General features: G+C 36.6%; 1 protein-coding gene, 1 non-coding gene and 1 pseudogene across 2 annotated transcripts; 1 reads left to right on the forward strand and 2 right to left on the reverse strand.

The window, feature by feature from the left end:
- The first annotated feature begins 103 nt into the window (after window positions 1–103).
- LOC114820792 (small nucleolar RNA R71) lies at window positions 104–210 on the forward strand. Its single transcript, XR_003768270.1, has one exon. It is a non-coding gene; the product is annotated as a small nucleolar RNA R71 (small nucleolar RNA).
- An 8,989-nt stretch (window positions 211–9,199) lies between these two features.
- LOC114820584 (very-long-chain aldehyde decarbonylase CER3) lies at window positions 9,200–15,621 on the reverse strand. Its single transcript, XM_029091563.2, has 11 exons — window positions 14,923–15,621; window positions 14,555–14,790; window positions 14,194–14,432; window positions 13,631–13,850; window positions 13,032–13,159; window positions 12,538–12,794; window positions 12,230–12,337; window positions 10,579–10,785; window positions 9,983–10,093; window positions 9,610–9,783; window positions 9,200–9,485 (listed from the first exon to the last, which is right to left on the reverse strand). Exons 1-11 carry the CDS (start codon window positions 14,971–14,973, stop codon window positions 9,315–9,317), a joined length of 1,902 nt encoding a protein of 633 aa, XP_028947396.1. The 5' UTR covers window positions 14,974–15,621; the 3' UTR covers window positions 9,200–9,314.
- A 3,799-nt stretch (window positions 15,622–19,420) lies between these two features.
- Window positions 19,421–19,534, reverse strand: LOC114820772 (U4 spliceosomal RNA; annotated as a pseudogene).
- Between the last annotated feature and the right edge of the window lie 1,605 nt (window positions 19,535–21,139).

Below are 21,139 nucleotides of genomic sequence, written 5' to 3' on the forward strand. Positions count from 1 at the left end.
TGCTGATTTTGACATTAGTGACCCTCCAGCAGATGCATTCACTTGACTCTTGGTGGTGGCATTGAGATCATCATAAAATATGTTCATTAGAAGGTTAGAATCAAACCCAGCATGAGGACATTTTGTGTACATCTCATTATACCGTTCCCAAGCTTCATGGAAAGACTCGTTTGGCTTTTGAGCGAAAGCCAATATCTCTTTCTTGAGTGCAAGAGTCTTGGAAGAAGGAAAAAACTTATTGAGAAATTTTTCTTGCAATTCTGTCCATGTTGTAATGCTATTGGCAGGCAGAGAATGCAGCCACGCCTTGGCTTTGTCCTTCAAAGAGAACGGGAACAAGCGTAACTTGATAGCTTCAGAAGAGAAACCTCTGATTATGGTGTTGTCACATGCCTCAATAAAATCAACCAAATGCATGTTGGGATCACTGTTTGGCAACCCATGAAAGGATGGCAATATGTTGAGGATGTGAGGTTTGTTTCAAAGGTTGTCCCATCTTCCACATCTGGATATATAATGCACCTTGGCACTGCATTGACTCTTGCTGCCAATGAATTCCTTAAAGGTTGACCTGCTGCAGGTAAGGCTAGGGCCATGTGTGCAACTGGTGCCAAAGGTTGGAAAATATATGTGCTGCTCTCAGGATCACTGAGCAAATCCTTAAGAAAAGTATCACCAAGGTTGGTATCTTGTGCTAAATATTTTTCTCTAGCTAACTTCCTTGCACTTCTCTCTGGTTCAGGGTCGTAAGGAATAAGCACTTGATTCTTGGACCTTGTTCCAATCACCATATACTACACCTGAACAAACAACAGAAATATTAAGCCACAATAAAAATAAAAATAAAATAAAATAAAACTTAACAGAAACTAACTAAACAACAAAAAGGAAAAGAAAGTAAGTAAACCTAGATGAATCAAAAACACAGTTTATGCAAATTGGCAACCACTAGTTAGTTAAACAAAGACAAAAATCTCACACCACACATCCACTGCACTTAATCAAAGATCGAAACTCAACTAAATTAATTGCTGTTTTTTTTAATGATTAATAAAAATAAGACATAAACATAAGCATAAGAAAAATAAACACAAAAGCTCGGGAACTGTTGGCACAGTCCCCGGCAACGATGCTAATTTCTTGATAGTGATTTTACCACTGGTAAAACAAAGGGTTAAACCATAGAAAATTCTTGCAAGAGAACAAGTGTTGTAGTATAGAATGGCTCAAGCAAGGTCGATCTCCTCAGGGACTGGTATAAACAATTTATGAGCTTTTGTGTATTTAACTTAGTTAACTCTAAGAACTATACTAATTCAACGAAACTAAATACTATTGGATGTGACTTAAACACATATCTAAAATGGGAATTGGTTTATAGGAATAGTGATCCAACTAAACAAAACAAGTAAATATATAAACTCAAGATAATACATAATTTAAGAAAATTAGATTGACAAGGTGCTAGAGTTCAACCTTTCACCAACAACACTCCTACGAAGCTCTTCCAATTGCTTAAGTAATCGAAAACACATATGCTTTGAAGGTTGGGTTTTCCTTGTGTATGTTTTACTTGTGACATTCAAGTTAAAATGCATACCACTACATGCAATTTATCCATGACATTTGGATTAAATATAAACATGAATGATTCATTAATCTTGATGAAAATCTTTTTGTTAAACCATGTAATCCCTAAGAGTATGATATTTACCTTAAGAGAAATTACAATCCTCAATCACAAGAAGCATAACCAATTTTAATGTGACATTCGTTCAAAATTGCATCCAATGACTTTTCTAAGCATCCTAATGGTGATCAATCATCAAGACACATAGATAGTTTAATTTAGAGATTGAAAATATCAAAGCAAGCATGTAACAACACTTAAGCAATTGAAAGAGAAATCTACGTAATCATGTTGCGGCTCATGGCCTCACTCTAGCGAAAATAAATTAGTTACACATAATTATTTGAATACATAAGAAATTATCCATGAAGAATCAAAGAAAGAGACAACCCTTTTTTACAAGGAGGTTATCTCCTGATGCTCTCCGATCCTCCTTCCATGTGGAGCTGCGGCTCCCTTGTTTTTCTGCTATGTTGCTCTTTGCAACTCTGTCCAACGCTGCAACTTTTCCTTCATTTCTTCTCTTTGCCGTGTTTTTCTGTCTTTCCCCTCTCTGCCGTGTCCTTCTCCTCTACTTATCCGTGTGTTTTCTTTCTTTGCCTTTAACAAAAGGCAGCCCTTTTCCAAGTCACTAAGGCCACAAGTGGAAGACAAGCCTCATCCCACTTCCTAGTGCTCCACTTTGGTTTCTGATTTTTTTTTCAAACACCACCCGTGGAGACAAGCTCCACTTCCAATTCTTTTTTTTGTTTTTATTATTTTCTTTTCTCCTTTTTGCTTGAAATTGAGCCTAAAGCAAATTTAACTGCACACTAACACAAGGTAAGGTAAAATGCAACCATTTTAACACAAAAACATCACAAAGACTTTAGAAATGGATGGTATAAATGCATGAAATATATGAGTGATCATCATCCAACCAACCCATGTAAGGATAAGAGATGGTCGACAATTCCAGATCTGAATGCATCCGAGAGATAGCATCATCAGCAACATTATCACAACCTTGTTTATATTGTATCTCATAATTGAAATCAAGAAGTTTAGAAATCCACTTTTGTTGAAAAAGGGTGTGAGCTCTATGCTGTAAAAAGAACTTCAGGCTTTGGTGATTAGTTTTAATTATAAAATGCCTCCCTTGAATATATGATTGCCACTTCTTGATTGCATGTACTATAGCCAACATTTTCCGTTCATATGTGGACATTGCTTGAGCTCGTGGGCCTAAAGCTTTGCTTGTAAAAGCAATTGGCTTTCCTCCTTGGTGTAAAACAGCACCAATTCAATTATTGGAAGCATTAGTTTCAATAATAAAGGCTTTGGAAAAATCTGGTAAAGCAAGAACTTGAGGAGATACCATGATATCTTTGAGAGCTTGGAAGGCCCGAGTAGCTTTATCAGTCCACTTGAATGCATCCTTTTTTTTGTTAGCACAGTGAGTGGTCCACAAATCTTTCCGTAATTCGAAATGAATTTCCAATGATATCCAGTGAGGCCAAGAAAACCCTTGATAGCCTTAACCGAATGAGGAAGAGGCCAATCTTGGGTAGATTTAAGCTTACTTGGATCTGCAGCCACCTCTTCCCGAGATACCACATGGCCCAAATATTCGATTTGTGATTGGCCAAAGTCACACTTAGTTTTCTTGACAAACAATTGACGATCTTGGAGAACTTTGAAAACCAGAGACAAATGGTGAAAATGGGATTCCCAAGAGCCATTGTACACTAGAATATCATCAAAGAAAACCAAAACAAACTTTCTCAAGTAGGGTCGGAAAATCTCATTCATCAAACTTTGGAAAGTGGCCGGGGCATTAGTAAGCCCAAATGGCATTACTAAAAATTCACAGTGACCATCATGGGTGTGAAATGCTGTCTTCTCAATGTCACTAGGATGGACCCTGATCTGATGATAACATGCTTGCAAATCCAACTTCGAAAAAAATTGAGCACCAAAGAACTCATCTAATAATTCATCAATTAAGGGTATTGGATACTTATCCTTGATTGTTATCAAATTTAGAGCTCTATAATCCATGCACATCCGCCAACTATTATCCTTCTTCTTAACTAGCATAATTGGTAAAGAAAATAGACTGTTACTAGCTTGAATAAAACACGAATCCAATAATTCCTGAACATACTTTTCGATTTTAGATTTTTGTAAGGGACCATACCTATAAGGCCTTGCATTTCGAGGCTTGCTGCCTTCCAAAAGAAGGATTCTATGGTCATGCGATCTAGAAGGAGGTAGTGTGGTTGGTGTCTGAAAAACAGCAGCAAATTGAGATAATAAGCCATCTAACTCCGATTGCTGACTACCCGTGAGATCCCCAACCATAGAAATTTGAATCTTGGGTTCAATGAAGAAAAGAACTACACCAAAGGGACCTTGAAAAAGCAATCTCTCCACCTGACAGGTTGAAATTGACATTGGTGAAGGAGGTGGAGAACTAGAAAGATAACAGTGCTTCTTGCCCAATGTAAATTCCATTTTGAGTTTGTTAAAGTCCCAAAGAATAGGACCACGACTTCTTAACCACTGAGCTCCCAAAACCACATCACAACCACCTAATTGGAGTACATAGAAGTTAGCAATATACTCATATTGTTGAATCTGCAACTTAATCTAAGAACAACAACCCTTACTGGAAATAGTGCCCCCATTTGCAATCATTACCTCAAAAGAATTGTTATAGTCAACCTTCCACCCCAATTGTTTGGCAATGGACAAACTAATGAAATTGTGTGAGGTACTTGAATCCAGCAACACAATGACTGGGCAATTCTTAATCAGTCCAAAGACCTTTATAGTCTGAATATGTTGAGGGGACGATGTGCCAGAAACAGCACAAGTTGTGATTTCGACCTGTTGGCCATCATGATCCTCACCATCGATATCCTCAATCCTATCAGCCGAAACATCTAAGAACAATAGTTGTTGATTAGCACAAACGTGCCCCTGAACCCATTTCTCTGGACAAGAATAACACAACCCTCTTTTTCTACGATCTTGAAGTTCTTCAAATGACAGTTTTCTCACATTACTAGCCCCAGGTGTGCTAGAAGAAGAATTATTACTAGATAACAGAGGCACATATTTTGAGTTTGTAACAGTACTGAAAGAAGAAACAGAATTTCTGGAGAAATTTCGAACCTTGGTATCTAATAGTTTGATGTCCAATTGGAAGGCCAGGTCAATTGCTTCATGTACATCAGATGGGCGAAGCAATTTGACGTCATGACGTAACTTCAGCTTCGGTCCTTCGATGAAACAACTTCGTAGCATGACTGGACTGATCTCCATAGTCCGATTCGCCAATCGACGAAACTCAGAGACGTACTCTTTGAGAGAACCCAACTGTTTCAATTGAACTAGGGCTTCGGTAAAATCTTCAAATGTAGAAGGCCCAAATTCTTTACAGAAGACATGAACAAAACCTTCCCATGTTGGGTGATTCTTGATGTAGTTCCGCCATTGAAACCATTGTAAAGCTTCATTGTCCATATAAAAAGAAGCCATCCGTACCTTTTGTGTATCGCCGATCAAGAAATAATCAAAATAATGCTCTGCCCGATAAACCCATGCCAAGGGATCATCGTCGTCTGAGAATCGAGGAAACTCGAGCTTGATTAATGACGGTCTTGATTGAAATGATGAATCTTGATGGGTAAAACACTGACCCATATGAGCAATTGGACCTGACAAGGTTTCTTCAGAACTACCCATTGGATTTGGAGAATCGCCATGGTCCATAGAAGCACGATGAAGACAATCTGGGCCAGAAAAATAAGATTCCAAAGTTGCGAATCGATACTCCATTGATGCGATTACAGTGGACAAATTCTGCATCGTTGACCTAATCGTCGCGACGGAAGATTAGATTTCTTGAACAGAACCTTCAAGAGCCGCTACTCGTGTATCCATGGTTTTAGCACGCGTCATTGCTCGCGTCATACAAGAAGGGAAATGTGGAGGTTTGTTATTGGCTGATACCAGTAATAGCAACCCTGTTATAACCTTCACTTGTATAGTAATATTGCTTTTGTATTATTCAACAACTTCTTTTACAAGATATGCCCTATGTTTGCACAAGTGTTCAGTATTTATACCAAACTGCAAGCTAAGGCAGTTACAAGATATTTCCCAAATCTGATCTCTAACCAACCGATTATTATTGACACTAACAAACAACAACTACTAACAGATAGGGTGCTTAGCACTAACACTCAATCAATTACTCAAATACTAACAACGTCCTATCAATATCACAACACAAATTTCAAAAAAAAATTATCGAGTAACCATTCTAAATTACCATCCCTGCAATCACTTTATAAAAACTTACTCAACCATGCTAATGAATGTTGTGAACTGAAGAGCATTTGGGAAAGAATATGAATTTCCATTGTCACTCTACTTTAAAATTGCATGATCAATAATGGGGCATTACTCTCAGCCATTAACATGGGTCAAAATAGTATGGTAGAAAAACAGCTGCTATGGTAACTAATCCGCTATATAATTTACACCCATGTGTCAAAAAGCAAACTCACCTATCCAGTGTTATTAACAGCAGTAGCCAATGCAAAATCCCTCCGAGTAGAGCAGGACGGCTTGTTGACATAAGAGGAATTCCATTCCCCTCCATCCAAAGCATAATAGTCTATGGGATAATCCCCGATAATCCAAAGCATAATAGTCCATGGGATAATCCCCGATAACATCTTCTACAGCCCCATTTCTATTAGCACATGCACAACCACAACAACTAGAATCATTGAGCGCTCTACCAAGCAATTGTGGCCCACTCCCAAGGGCAGTGCCCAGTAATCCCCCAAGCGCTGGAAAGGGTAAATCCTTGGGTAAAGGTGATGTAGTGTATTAAGGAGGTTGATTATGTAGGGATTTTGATATTCGGGATGCTCCTTTAAGTTTTCAAATCTAGTTAATATCCCTAGTAATCAAGTATTTATAATATTGTGTTTTTTAGTGGTTTGGTTGGACCTTGGTGATTATTATTTCTTATGTTGTAGTGGACTAGGAAGTAGTGCTAGTGTTTAATTAGGTTCTTGCTAGGCCTATTAAAAGCCTAGAATTGTTAAGGAAGGGTGGATGGTGTATTTTGAATGATTTTATGTAAATAGAGACTAGTTCTCTATATGTTCCTTGGGTCTAGTTGTGCTTGAGATTTCAATAATCCTCTCTATTTTCCTCCCCGCATTAAAATGTCTGGCAGTTGGAGACTTAGATGCTCCTGTCTCTATTAGGCTGGCGATCGACCCTTCTGCTCCTCTACGGTTATAGGGGTCGAGCCCGACCATGCATGGTGACGGTCGCACGCTCTAGGGACGCCTCCCCTGGGAGATTGATTCCTTTCTAAAACATCTATAGGGGAATCCTTTAATGGGAGAGGGTCGCGGATGCTGTGGGGAGCGTTGCGGGGAACACCCATGAGCAGGTGGCCCTTGCCTTTGATCTCCAGGCTAGGGTAAGTTTTACTCTTACCCCCACATTCTTCCTTATGCTTGCCTTCATCGCCTAAAGTTTCTTCTTCGTAGCATTTATTTTTTTGCCATTATTGTCTCACCAACCATTTTAGACAATTTGCGCAGCGAAGTTGATGAGTCAATATTTTATTATATATTTTACCCTATTCTTAGTATTAATTTATTGATTATTTTGGTAAAATTTAGATACTTTGCTTTATATTTTCAACATAGGACATTCGACTTCTTCTGGAGCAAAACGTGATGAAACGAATGAATTTTGGAGTGATTCAAATTGACGGACATTCGTGTGTTCCTTAGCTTGTTCGTATCAAAATCTCAGAAATTTCTACTGAGTGATTATTTTCTGGTGATTAAATGAAGGAGCAGTGCGCATTGTTGGAAGTGACGTTTCTGGGCTTAAACTGCATTTTTGGAGCCCAAGATGACCTCAGATCGGTTCGTGGCCTTCTGGAGAAGTGTTCAGAATAGTCCAAGCTTTAAATCCAGCTATTTTGGGCCAGTTTTAGAGCTGATTTAGGTCCAAAACGTGGCTGTGCAGATTTTTGGGCGAATTTACCAAGTTAATTTAGGATTATGTTTCTTATTTTATTTCAATTTATTAGGTTTCCTAGTTTTATCCTAAGACTTTTTAGGGTTTTATTTGGTATGAGTATAAATAAGATATTTAGCCATTAGGTTAAGGAGGGAGAGAACGTATGCAATTTTTTGAGAGAAGATTTTGTGCGAAGCTTTGAGATTTCAAGACTTTTACTTTCAAGGTGTTTTCACTCTTTTTCTATTTCAATAAAGACTTTATGATTTTTATTATGAATATGCGTAACTAATTTTCGTTTGCTAGGGCATGTCCATGAGCCTTAGCAAAAATATGTAGTTTCTTTTCAATTTGCTTATGATATTATGCATGCAAGTTTTGAATTATTAATCACTATGCTTTAAACTATCTAATTGTCTTGATGATTGGCTGCCATTAGGGTATTTAGAAAAGTAATTTGATGCAATTTTGGCGGAGGGCTGTCCCTGAAATTGGCCCTAGCTTCTTGTGATTAATATGTGTAACTTCTTAGGATGGACGATACGATTTAAGGGTTATATGGTTTTTCAAAAGGTTTTCACAAAACTTAATGAGTCTTGCATGTTCACATTCGATCTGGACGCCATAGATGGGTTGCATGTTAGATATACGTTCTATGTTGGAGGTTCCAAGTAGGGCATACTTTAGGAAAACCTAACCTTCAAAATATGCATGTGTAATTCATAAGTAATTGGAAGAACTACGTAGGATTGTTAAGGTGACGGCAGAAACCTAGTGCTCAAATTTATTTTCAAAACTATTTTCTTTTGTTTTTATTATGTTGCCAATTTATTTAATTATTTTTAATTAAATTCGTTTTTAATATTTTAGATCATAAAATCAACCTCTTCTAAATTTTGTTTTCAAATAATTAATTAAGATTTGATTTTAACATAAATTATTCATTCAATCCCTGTGGAGATCGACCTTGCTTGAGCTGCTATACTATGACAACCTTGTACTCTTGCAAGTATTTTTAAGTATTTTTATCCCTCTTTTGCAAGTGGTAAAAATCTCTATCAGAAGCTTGAAGGAGGTTCGTCTTGCAGTTCATCCAAGGCAACATAGTATTTCCCACGCAAGAAATTCGTTTGTCGCATAAAAAATAGTGCCATATCCTCATTTTGTTAGAGTTTGCACGACGAATAGTCTAGGTCGTCGGCAAACACCTGTTGCGCGATGAATCTCTTTGTCACGCAAACAGTTTTTTCTACTAGTGTAGGAAGGCTAGTAAAATACAAATTTTGTAGTTGTGGTTTTAGGTTACTATATATATAGTAGGTTGATGCACTGTTTTAGGTTATTATAGGCCAAAAATCACAAATTAGTCTCACTTGAAATTTTTGAAATGTTACTTTCTTGTGAAAACTTCTTTAACAGAGACTCAAGATTCAAATGGAATATATATTCTGCGATATGAAAAAAGAATTGATCAAATATTAGGAACTCAGGTGCATGAGTAAAGTTGTATGTTAAATAAAATTAAAATGGAAATGGTTGCTTTTGCTGCATTGAGGTATAAATAAATATCCATTAGTGCATATATGTCACACAACCCAAGGCTTTAATATACGACTCCGGTATATGAAACAGTAAATTAAGTTGGCTTCGATGAAACAGGCTTTAAACCGTGTTTAAGAGCAGCATTCCATACAAGGTCAATTCTGTCAACATCCAGAGCCCCGACTTCGTGGTGAGTCCAACCTTCCAGGTAATGAACAACGCCTCCCGCATGGCATGCATGCACTACTCCTCTGTCCATCGTGTACTGCATGTCGCATATTACCAAAAATTAAATTAACAATATAATAATTTAATCAATTAATATATATCAAGATGTTTTACAAGAGATAATTGATTAATTAATTAAGTAAAGAGGTTAATTTAGTTACCTCGCAGATGCCAAGGCCTTCAACGTCATCAGGTAACCTCATGGCTGCAAGATCACCGTAAGTGCAGTCTTTTCTAAACTGCAAGATGGGTGGAACCACGAACTGATGGAAATGAGTTCCACTTGGGGCCCAACGTTGCTCTCTTGGTGTGATCCATTTCCCCACAATCCATGTCTGCCATAATTCATATAAGGTTTAGATTCACAACTAGGGCGCTTTGCTTGCTTGTTTCTTGATAACAAAACATTCCAAAGTGATTAGACCAAAATGTTTAGGGTTTAGGGTTAAAACTGTAGAAAACGTAATTTGTATGTACGATTGTCTATGGGTGCCGTAAGTTTAATTACAGACAATGTGTACACCATTCGCTTACCTTGCAATTTTGTGCGGCATGGTACTTTGTTACTTGCACAAGGTATTGTTGATAATCTGCTGGCGCTTCCTTCTGAATTTTTTGAAATCTTTCCGTTGATAGAGTCAGCATCTGCACCATGGGTGTATGCATATGTTAGAACCTGCTCTACATCTTCTATGATTGTACACCGTGATACGATAGCACAACACCAAGTACAATTTCATTAACTGCCTTTCTTCTTTTACAAGATACTATTACTAACAATTAACTAACTATTAACAACCTTTGTACACTTGTCACTATCTTATTGTGCCATCTGGTATGGTATCCTAACAGCATATAGATCGATTTAATAATTAACCCATAAAAACTAAATAGACACACACACACACATGTAGATTCAATCAATTTATGTATGTAGCTTCATTTTCAGTAAGCTGGGCAGCTTGCTCTTATATTAGATTCTTCATAAAATCATTTATGCGAGCAATTTATTTACTTTTGAGAAGAAAATGTTTTTTTACACAAGAACTTCAAAACTTAACATTACCACACAATCATCGTCGTCTTCATACGTAAGGTTGGTGAACTGAAAATGGAAAACATATACTCACCAGAACGCGTACTCTCCTACGGCAAAGATAGAGGGCAATAGCTCTTCCAAGCTTGGAGGTAGCACCACTAAGAAAAACCTCCTTGACATCCTTTGGAATCTCGTTGAGAATGACAGCAGCAGTTAATGTGTTGCCATGGACCACTCGAACTCTAAGGTCTGGATGCTTGTTGACAAAGAGCGTTCCGCCCCCATTCAGTCCTTCGTTCTTCATGCCCACCACATTAATATTAATAAATATACACAGGCACAAATTGCATGGGTTTGCTGCAGTTATCTGAGTAAATATACAATACAATCCCCAAATTTGATCCAATAACAGTTTACAATTATGATTTGATTGTTACGACAACTAAAAGTGCGAAATTTTATCTTAATATAATTTGGCCCTCGACAACCCCCCCCCCCCATTCATGTATATTTATTTGCCGAACAATACTTGGCTACTCAAAGATGAGTAGGAACTCTTATTCAAAATTTCTCAAAATTGTTCGTTTTCAATTTATAAAATTTCGTGTTCATAATCAAAACCGTTCATATTATAAACCACCCTATAAAGATCACCTTTGCAAAAAATGAATTAAAACTAAGATTGTTTAGTCATCAAACTGTTTGAAAACAAATGAGCGGTATTGGTAAAAGAATTATGAATCGTTTATGTATTTGTTACAATATGTTGACTAAACGACCTTAGTTTTTATTTATTTATTTTTTTGTAGAGATGATATGAATGGTTTCAATCATAAGCACAAAAATTTGTGATTAAAACAGTAAAAGTTTTGAGTAGGAGTTCCTACTCATATTTGAGTAGCCAAATATTATTCTTACTTGCCCGCAATTGTGGGAGGATGTGACCTCTCTAACTAGATATCTCCATAAACGTGAATGAAATTAGGTTTGGGTAATAATAATAATTAAATAAGTTAACCACATCAATATGCATGTTTTTCACATTCCACACCTATCTTATCTATTTTTCACATGACAAGAATTTTAGGTACTTTCCCCCTTTAAGCATGCCAAAGGAATTCTTTCTTTTGTTTCGATTAACAGCTTAATTTGGGGGATTCCAATTTGAGATCTTTTTCAACATTTTATCTTATGCACGACTGGTAGATCAATACGTATGGTAGTCCCATGTGGTCACTTGGTTGGTAGAGTACCTAAGTAGGAGATTTTCTATTATACTCTGGAGTATGATATACTTCACGTGTTTTAACAGTTAGATTTTTGTTTAAAATACAAAAACCAAGATTTAATTGATAAAATACCCAAAATATCTCACTCCGAAGCACCCTAAAATATTGAGTTTTTAGATTGAATGCACTTGGTTGATCGAGTGTTAAATAAGAATGGCTATGTGCATGACCCAAAACGGAGCAGAAAACATGTGCATGCCGTTGGTGTGGGGTGTTTAGTTTTAACAGATCATAACATGATATTGATTCAATGTCGCCTCAACTCTCAACTAATTCAGGTGAATGGTCTAACTACATTTACACTACTCAGTTTTAAATGAACAACAACCAAAATTTTATTCAGAAGTAATATTGGTAAGGCCAACAACCACAATCAGAGCTCATCAGATCTGGATTGAATCTGCACTTCCAAACAAAAGGGTTAATAAATAGGAAAGGAATTGGGATACCAACCTTATTTAATGCTGCAAGGCTGATGACCTTGACCCCCATTCTATCAGCTCTAAGGATTGCTTGCTCTATTTGATTATTGATGCCATCTAGAGCAAATGGTAAAAAATACTGCAAGTAAACAGCAAATTGTTCCAAGTATCAGTATCCCAATAAAATTAACTAGTAATTATAGCCTAGTTAGGCTAATGTTTATATAAAAAACGCTTTCAGATAAGATTCAAGTTGATCAATCGTTCAGATTCACAATACGTACGATTGACAAGAAAACTCTTTTGAATGTAGCAAAAGAGTTATATAAGAGGGCAAACCTGAAAGCCGTATCGAGGCACAGCCCATGTCTGGTGCAAGCGGTCTCTGAGGTTGTAAAAAGAAATCAGGAAAGTTTTAGCCCATGCCCACATTGCTAGCATGGCTACAATGCCTGGAAGCCAACCAAACACTAAGAAGAATCTCATTGAGAATGGAATCGATGAGAATGATCGGAAAACAAACGGCACGTGCAAAGACGACGACAGATCCACCACATGCGCGAGGAAAACGAAATCCGGTGCCTTGCCATTTTTACCTGCAGGCACCATTATTATTCATTGTCAATGCATTAATAGTTATACGGGCGTCACTGAATTGTATGATGTGAAAATGTATGGCTGCAGGAGAGGCACATACGTTCAGTCAGTCTTTGTCAAAGCATTATGTATGCAGGGGCCGTATTATTTTGGAAGATACTTATCATGTTAATGTCAAAATCTTATCCATAAATTGGGATATTCAAATTAGCTGTTAAATAATTACCCGTACCCACCTGCATTCAAGCTAATCTGTTTGTGTAGTCCCCAGGATTTTGCGTTTAGTGTCTTCCCCAGTGCATCAAAGAGAGGCATGAAAAGGCAGAAGTTGGTGTCCATTTCAGTATGGTGTAGGCTGTGGTATCTGCATATCCATATGCCATAAGGAGGAAAACAAAACAAGTTAAAAAAAGAGTTTTGTTAAGTATAATTACTGCTTCAAAATACTAATTTTGCGTTCGAATCACCATAATTAGAAATCCAACTCATTTATTACGTATCTGCATATCCCTATGCCATAATTACAGCTTCAAAATACTAATTTTGAGTCGATTGTACGAATTGAATGTGATTAGGCTTCTTCTTTGGGTATTGAAAAAAAAAAGGATGTGTGTGTATATATATATATATTGAATCATGGCATACGTAGTACAATCACTTGCTGTTGTTGTTATCTAGATTAATGATGTTTTTGGTTTTTTGGCATAACAGTATCAACACTCTTAGTAATATATATATATATATATATATATATGAATATATTTGTGTATGTGTATGTGTGTGTGTTTATATATATTGTATGTGTGTGCGCGCCGTGTAGTGGGTAATTGCTTACGTTGGAGTATAGAGAAGATATCTGAGGAACGGTTTTTTCTCAAAGAGTTGATGAGGAACGACCTCAACATTGGAATGCCCCAAACATCTCAGAAAATCAAAAACCAAAACGTAGCCATAGATCATGCACACTGATCCAAAACCCATCAGATTCGTACCAAAAACTGGAATTCCAATAGTTATGCTCAATATCAGATGTTCCAACAGGGTTGCATTTCCAGCTGCATAAATAAAAACAAAAAACAAAAAATGATAAAAATTTATATATAACTGCAAATGAAATGAAGAAAGTTTGACAAAAAAAAAAAAAAAAAAGAAATGAAGAAAGCACTGGGAGCAAAATTCTAGGATGCTCATAGTAAGAGATATTCCTGCCGTTTTAATTATTAGATCTCAATTTTCTTATTTTTAAATAAAGATCCAAGAGTTAAAACACCGGGTTACTTGAGGATAGCGTAGAAGATCCCAAAAAATAAATGAAAGGGTATGGGCATAGGACATGTTCATCAGAATGATAGATGAGTTTGGTGGTAAGTAGTTAAATATTAATGGTCTCCAACCTACCGGTAGAGGTCTGTGGTACTGGAGATGAATGGTGAAGTGAATGGTAATTGTCAAAAAAGTAGTTGTTGCTGTGAAAACGTTTGTGCACCCAGTAATATAAAGGTTCTGAAACTCCCACGTGAAGTACCAGAGTGGTAATAAATCCTCTTGTACTCCACAAGGGTAGGTTTTGCAGAGATGATGGCACCAAACAGCAGACCATGGAGGCAATCAGACCGTGAAGAATTATGAAGTTATCCCTGCCATAAAAAAAAAAAAAAACACAAAAATAGCAGATCAAACATCTAATTCATTAAACGGGTTCAAGTTTATAAATTACAGTGAGTAATTAACGTAAAAGATGAAAGAATGAATGGATCACCAGTGCCATTCTTTGTCAATCTGCTTGAAATCAACCCCCTGTTGGATGATCCGGCGATTTCTTGTGAGGAAGAGCATGTTGGTGTAACTAGACCATAGCTGGTGAATTACGGCTCGAAGTATGCATAGAAGGAGAATATGGAGACACCAGCTGGTGGTGAGTAGTGTGAGGGGATCCTCCTTCTCATGGATTATTGAATACAAGACTTTTCCGATCAAAGGTCCGAACAGCACATACTGTAATTATTTCAACCAAATCCCATATATACATATATGTATCAGTACCAATTAATTACTCTGAATCTAATATGTAATAGACATACAAAATTACAGGAAAAACAAAAGAAAGGATAAGTAGCATATACATACCTTGAAGGAGCCTAGGTATTCCCAAGGCCAAGCAGACAAGGGAGCACCCATATTAATTTCCCTAAATCTTTTGTATGTATGTATATATGTAAACGCTCCTGATCGATAATCCCAAATTCCTGAAGAGGACTAGTTGGTTGTTGATGAGAAAGAAAGAGCTTTCCAGAAAATCTCGCAAGGCTAGACAAGGTAGCTAGCAAGATAATCACAAAAAAGATGTACTATAAGAGAGAGGAGGGAGGCAATATTCACCCCTTAATTTGCGTAATGAAATTGCCAAGCTACCTAGCAGCAATTGTGTATGAGTGGTTGTTGCCTCCTCAACTATTTAAATTAATCTGATCTCTCTCTCTCTCTCTCTCTCTTGAAGATATTGAAGATATCTGTATATGTTGGTAGGGCTGGAGCTTGGTTTGTTATATAGAAGAAAGAATAGGGAGGGAGGGAGAGTATCACATCCAATACAGTTAGAGATCTTAATTTATGATCGGTCTCTCTCTCTCTCTCTCCCCGTTTGTCTCTGATATATATTTTGTCGTTGTTATAGGTTAGTCAGGCAGGCAATTCGCTTGGACGGTCATAAGTCACCACCTCAACGGTTCAAGGCCTTTATGTTTTTCTTCTATGGCGTGCGAATTTCTACGCGTTGGATGGCATTTTCACAACACAACACACCGTGTATACTTATCAAACTGACACAGCTGTAGAGGCTGTGTAGTCATGGCCTAATAATCCCACAACCAAATTTAATGCCTCATACGGTTGGGAAGCTTGGCAGTACCCAACCAGTTTCCCCTTGTTGGCCTTTCTTCGTAATTTCCTTATCAACTCTTGTGACATCATCAATCATAACATTAATATGCACTAAGTAACCGTCACACTAGATTTGTCATCCAATAATCCCTAATTTTCTAGAATCTGAATTCGGCATTGCAAAAGAATGGACTTTGCATGTATGTGTTTATAAGTAGTTGAGTTACTCTACATATTACCAATTGGATTTATGATAGACCATCAACTTTCTCATCATGATATAAATAAGAGCAAATTGTTCTGCGTGTGAAGTTTAACAACCACACGTGCTCTAGGTCACCCAAATTGTGTTGTGCACATGCTAAGCGTGAAAATTCTCCACACAGAGTGTGATGAAAGTATAAATCGTTTAGCTTGCTTGAGTCCATAAATAGATCTTTGAAGCTTGCATAATTTAGTCTTTTCAAACTTGGACACGGAGCCTTCAGGTTGAGTCATATATATAGAGCTTTTCCTCTAGGTAGTCATTCAGAAAGGCTGTCTTCACATCTATTTGCCAGATCTCTTAATCATAGTATGCAGCTATAGCAAGCAAAATCTGGATGGACTTAATCATGGCTACATAAGAGAAGATTTCTTCATAGTCAATCACTTGTTATTTGTGGCCTTTGGCTACTAGTCTAGCCTTATAAGTTTCCATGTACTCATTGGCGCCTATCATTCTCTAGACCCATTTGTTTCCAATTGGTTTTATACCATGTAGAAGGTCTATTAGAATCCCGACTTGATTTTAACACATGGAATCCATTTCGGATTTGATCATGGCTTCTTACCCTTTTTTTAATTAATGTCGACATTAATCAGTGTAGTCTGTATGGTCCTCATTTCTATCATTGTCACTAAGAAAGTGCAACTCTCCAAAACTCTTATCCATACAATACCTTTAATGTAGGTTGCTGATCCTGTTAGATATACGTGGAACATGGGTTTATGAACATGGTTATCAATTTGTTGAGTGGTTGTTTGTGGTTCGTCATTAATCTCATTAATATCCACCGTTCTATTTGGAGCTTCTTTTCCTTTTGAAGCTTAGCAGTATTGGTGACACATATTTTCTAGTCTTTAGGATGGTAGAACTCGTATCCCATAGTTTGTTTGGGATACCCCACAAGGTAACACTTGACTGATCTCGCACAAGCTTGTTATCTTGAATCTTCTTAATGTATGTTTAACAACTCCAAATATTAATAATTAAGAATGTCGACATTAATGAGTGTAGTCTGTATGGTCCTCCTTTCTGTCATTGTCACTACGAAAGTGCAACTCTCCAAAACTCTTATCCATACAATACCTTTAATGTAGGTTGCTGATCTTGTCAGATATACATGGAACATGGGTTTATGAACATGGTTATCAATTTGTTGAGTGGTTGTTTTTGGTTGGTCATTAATCTCATTAATATCCACCGTTCTATTTGGAGCTTCTTTTCCTTTTGAAGCATGTTGGTATTGGTGACACAGATTTTCTGGTCTTCAGGATGGTAGAACTCGTATCCCATAATTTGTTTGGGATACCCTACAAGGTAACACTTGACTGATCTCACACGAGCTTGTCATCTTGAATCTTCTTAATGTATGTTTAACAACTCCAAATATTAATAATTAAGACTTGGCTTTTTGCCATGCCATATCTCATACAGGGAACGTCTGTGAAACAAATTTAGAAGGCACTTTATCAAGCAAGTAAATTGTTGTTTGTAGCGCATATTCCTAGAATGATAATGGTAGATCAGCAAAAATCATTTGGTTTCTCCTCTTAGAAAACTCCACTAAGTTAAGAAGTTTATGGTGGAGTCCATCGTTATACTGTTCCACACTCTTTGAGTTAATCTAGGAATTCATTAATCAGATGCTCATCCCATCGATCTGATATTAGGGCATTTATCTGTTTTTCAGCTTGATTCTCTACTTCATTCTTGAATTCTTTGAACCTTTCAAAAAATTTTGACTTGTGTTTCATAAGATATACATAGTCAAACCAAGAGTGATCATGGATGAATGTGATGTAGTAGGAGAAGCCTTTTCTTGATGTGGTAGACATAGGTCCACATGTACATTAGCGTGGATTAACCCTAATATCTAAGAGACTCACTCTCTTCACCCAGTGAAGGGAGAATTGGACATCTTCCCCTTTAAACAAGACTCATAAGTGACCACTTGGTTATTACTTAATGAGATATTCATCTTTCGACATCTTGCGAATCTTATCAAGGTTGCATGTCCAAGTTTAAGATGTCACGTCTTAACTTGATTAATTTCTTCTCTTGCTCTTTAGGGTTTTGAGGTATTCCTACTCCCAATACAGTGCAAACCATTACAAGTCTCTAGGTGAAAAAGTACCTCGATCATATTACAATGAGAGATGACACGACTGGTCAAGTATAAAGCACAACTCATCTTATCAAACAATATTGAGTATCCATCTCTTAAAAGCATAGGGATGGAAATTAAGTTCTTTATATATGAAGGAAAATTTAAACAATTTTTAAGTTTCAAGATTTCCTAGAGTGTAGTTTGGGCATGTAAGTGCCAATTCCTTTTGTAGAGATTTTAGTGTCATTCCCAACTCCCACAATCATCTTCCAATTGCAGATATGTTGACTAGCAACTGAATCAAATATGTAGGAGATGGTCACTTACTAAACAACACTCTTTATGATAGAAATACTCCCTTCAAATGTTCTTGTCATAAGGCTTGTGATAGGATTTTTATTAATTGTGCAAATAGGGTTAAAATCACGTAAATTACTTGCAAGAGTACAAGGAAATTATAGTATAATCACTCATCCAAGGTCGTCCTCCATAAGGATTTTTTTGACTAATTTATAATTGAACTAATTCTTAATTAATTATTTAAAATAGATTTTATCAAAATTTTGAGATTTTTGAAATTTAAAATATTAAAATAATAATAAAAGAAATCTGGAAATTTGAAAATAACGGCAGCAAAGAAGGAAAAACGTTCTTTAAATAAAAACAATTATGGGAAAGATTAGGGTTCCGCCGACATCATTAACAATTCTATGCAATCTCCATCCTAATTCGGCGGTAAAATGAGTAGTTTCTACACTCTTTTGAGTTACTCAACTCCCCCAAATAAGTACTAATTTCACGTTTTTCATTGAAAAGATTATAAAAATAACCTCTCCATCTGTCTTTGACTGTGTTCAGGATAGCAATAACATTTTCATTCTCATCCTTGTTGCACCTCACTTCGATTAGGTCCCTTGTCTTCTTTTCCCTTGCTCTAGCTAATTTATAGATAAGGAGTGTGTGAGAAATAAAAAGGGAAACATGTCCCTAAACTTAACACCACTTGACACCGGTAGCTCTCTAATCCAACTCTGTTATCTTCTTAATTGAATAATCCAAATTCCTCTCTTGCAATCTGCTCTATTACTTCACAGTTCTCCATCTTTGACTTCACTGGAGCATCGTTAATCTCCATAAATATCTAATTAATTCCTTTTCTTAATCAGAAAATTAAAACTTTCAAAACCCAGAAACTCAGTTTGGATGTTGAGTTAAATGCGTCGGGTCTTGCGGTGCTGATCCTCCATGTCTACGAGCCCATGTAATTTGGTGGAAAAAAATTCGGGCGGTTGCAATGTCAAGGGATTGGATGGAGAGAGACAGAGATGTGTTACAGATCAGTGGTGGTTTTCAGGGTTGGGTCAGGGCTTTTTATTTTGTTAAACTTTTTTTTTTCTTAGAATAATATTAATGCTAGTTTTCAACCAGCAATAGACGCGCTTTGGTTAGAACCTCATTAGCTGCGTCATTGCCCAAAGCGCAAAAATAATATTAGTGCTAGTTGACAAAGCTAAATAGTGTTAAGTTCTATGACATGTATCAAAAAGTTAGAGAGGCCAGAGAGATGGCACATATAAAAAGGGTGCAGAATATTTGAAGCTGACTGGAGGTAGATAATTCCATGGTAATCACCACCTAGCATTCAGGTCGATAATTCCATCTTAGATACTTTTTATCTTATACTTTATGCATATTTATAGGGAAATTGCAAAAAATGACACATTTTTTTTAGTCTTTGGACTGAAATAAGGCAAACCGTTCATGCACAATCAATGCATACCATGCACAAAAATGAAATGACGAAAATACCTAAATATAAATTGTAAAAACTCACATGTGATGACGTCCTTTTTTTTTATATATATTTTGAAGAGAGAACTGTGAACTCTGATTTTTGAGTTGGCTCATATCTGTTAGCATATCGTGTGCATGTCGTGTGGATGTCACTAGAAAGAGATGATTTTTAATGAGATTTCCATAATCTAGGTTCAGGTCAAAGATTTGTAAACTACAGATCTTTAAGAGATTTTCAGAATCTAGGCCCCCACATATCCAACAGCGTCGTTAATTGCACGATGCACATCCACAACAACACCGACGTCATTGCACGTATCATCCGTAGCTTCATTTTTAACCTTTCCCAAACATATTTTCTCAAAATAGAGGCAAAATATACTCACCAAATTTGCTCCAAAACTCACCAAAATAATTGAAGACTCTCCAAAATACTCACCAGCAACAGGTTCATTTTGAATATCTGGGTCCAACTGCCGCTTCACTTTCTAGGGAATATGCTTCCTCTTTTCCAATTGCCAGGTGAGAAATGTGCAGAAAAAAAATTGAAGGGGGAAAAAGATTGAAACTTTACTGAAAAGCCCCAGCTTGGAGAGTCCCATCCAGATCTTTGAAGCATTGATGGCTGAAAAACTGGATGGGAATGTGAAAAGCATTTGAAAAATGCAAATGGGTTCATCTTCTCATTCTTAAAAAATGGTTGTTTTTTTTTACCAGAGAACAAAAATGGCTACTTTCTAACCCCAAAAAATGGTTGTTCTTCTTGTCTCTAGTATAGGTGTGGCGGTGCAAATGACCTCTGGCTACTTTCTAACCCAAAAAAATGGCTACTTTCTAACCCCAAAAAAATAGGACATAAATAGGATTTTTAGTCCCAAACATGGTTTTTCTTTATGTCCTATTGTTGTGCATAGCGTGTGTATATTCTGTGCATCTTTGGTTTGTCCTATTTTAGTCCTAAGATTAAGAAAATAGGTCATTTTTGACAATTTCCTTGTATATATATTTGTCAATGTTCTAAAAATTGCTAGGTGGTAATCGAGTGGCTGGGAGAGGCTTAGTGTATGGGCCTTAGGAAATTTTTTAATTAATATATTATATAACTTATAAACAAGTGTCTATATTTACTTTAAAAAATTATACTTATTAATCCACAAAATTGAGTTGACCTTGAATCAACTTAGATTTGATCGTCAAAGCACACAAACACACATGAACACAACAAGATATAATGGGATTCATCTAAAATTGGACTACGTCCACATTAATAGATAACACTAGTGACACATCAGCTTAAG

The sequence above is a fragment of the Malus domestica genome, chromosome 13 (assembly GCF_042453785.1).
Source record: "Malus domestica chromosome 13, GDT2T_hap1".
NCBI lineage: Eukaryota > Viridiplantae > Streptophyta > Magnoliopsida > Rosales > Rosaceae > Malus > Malus domestica.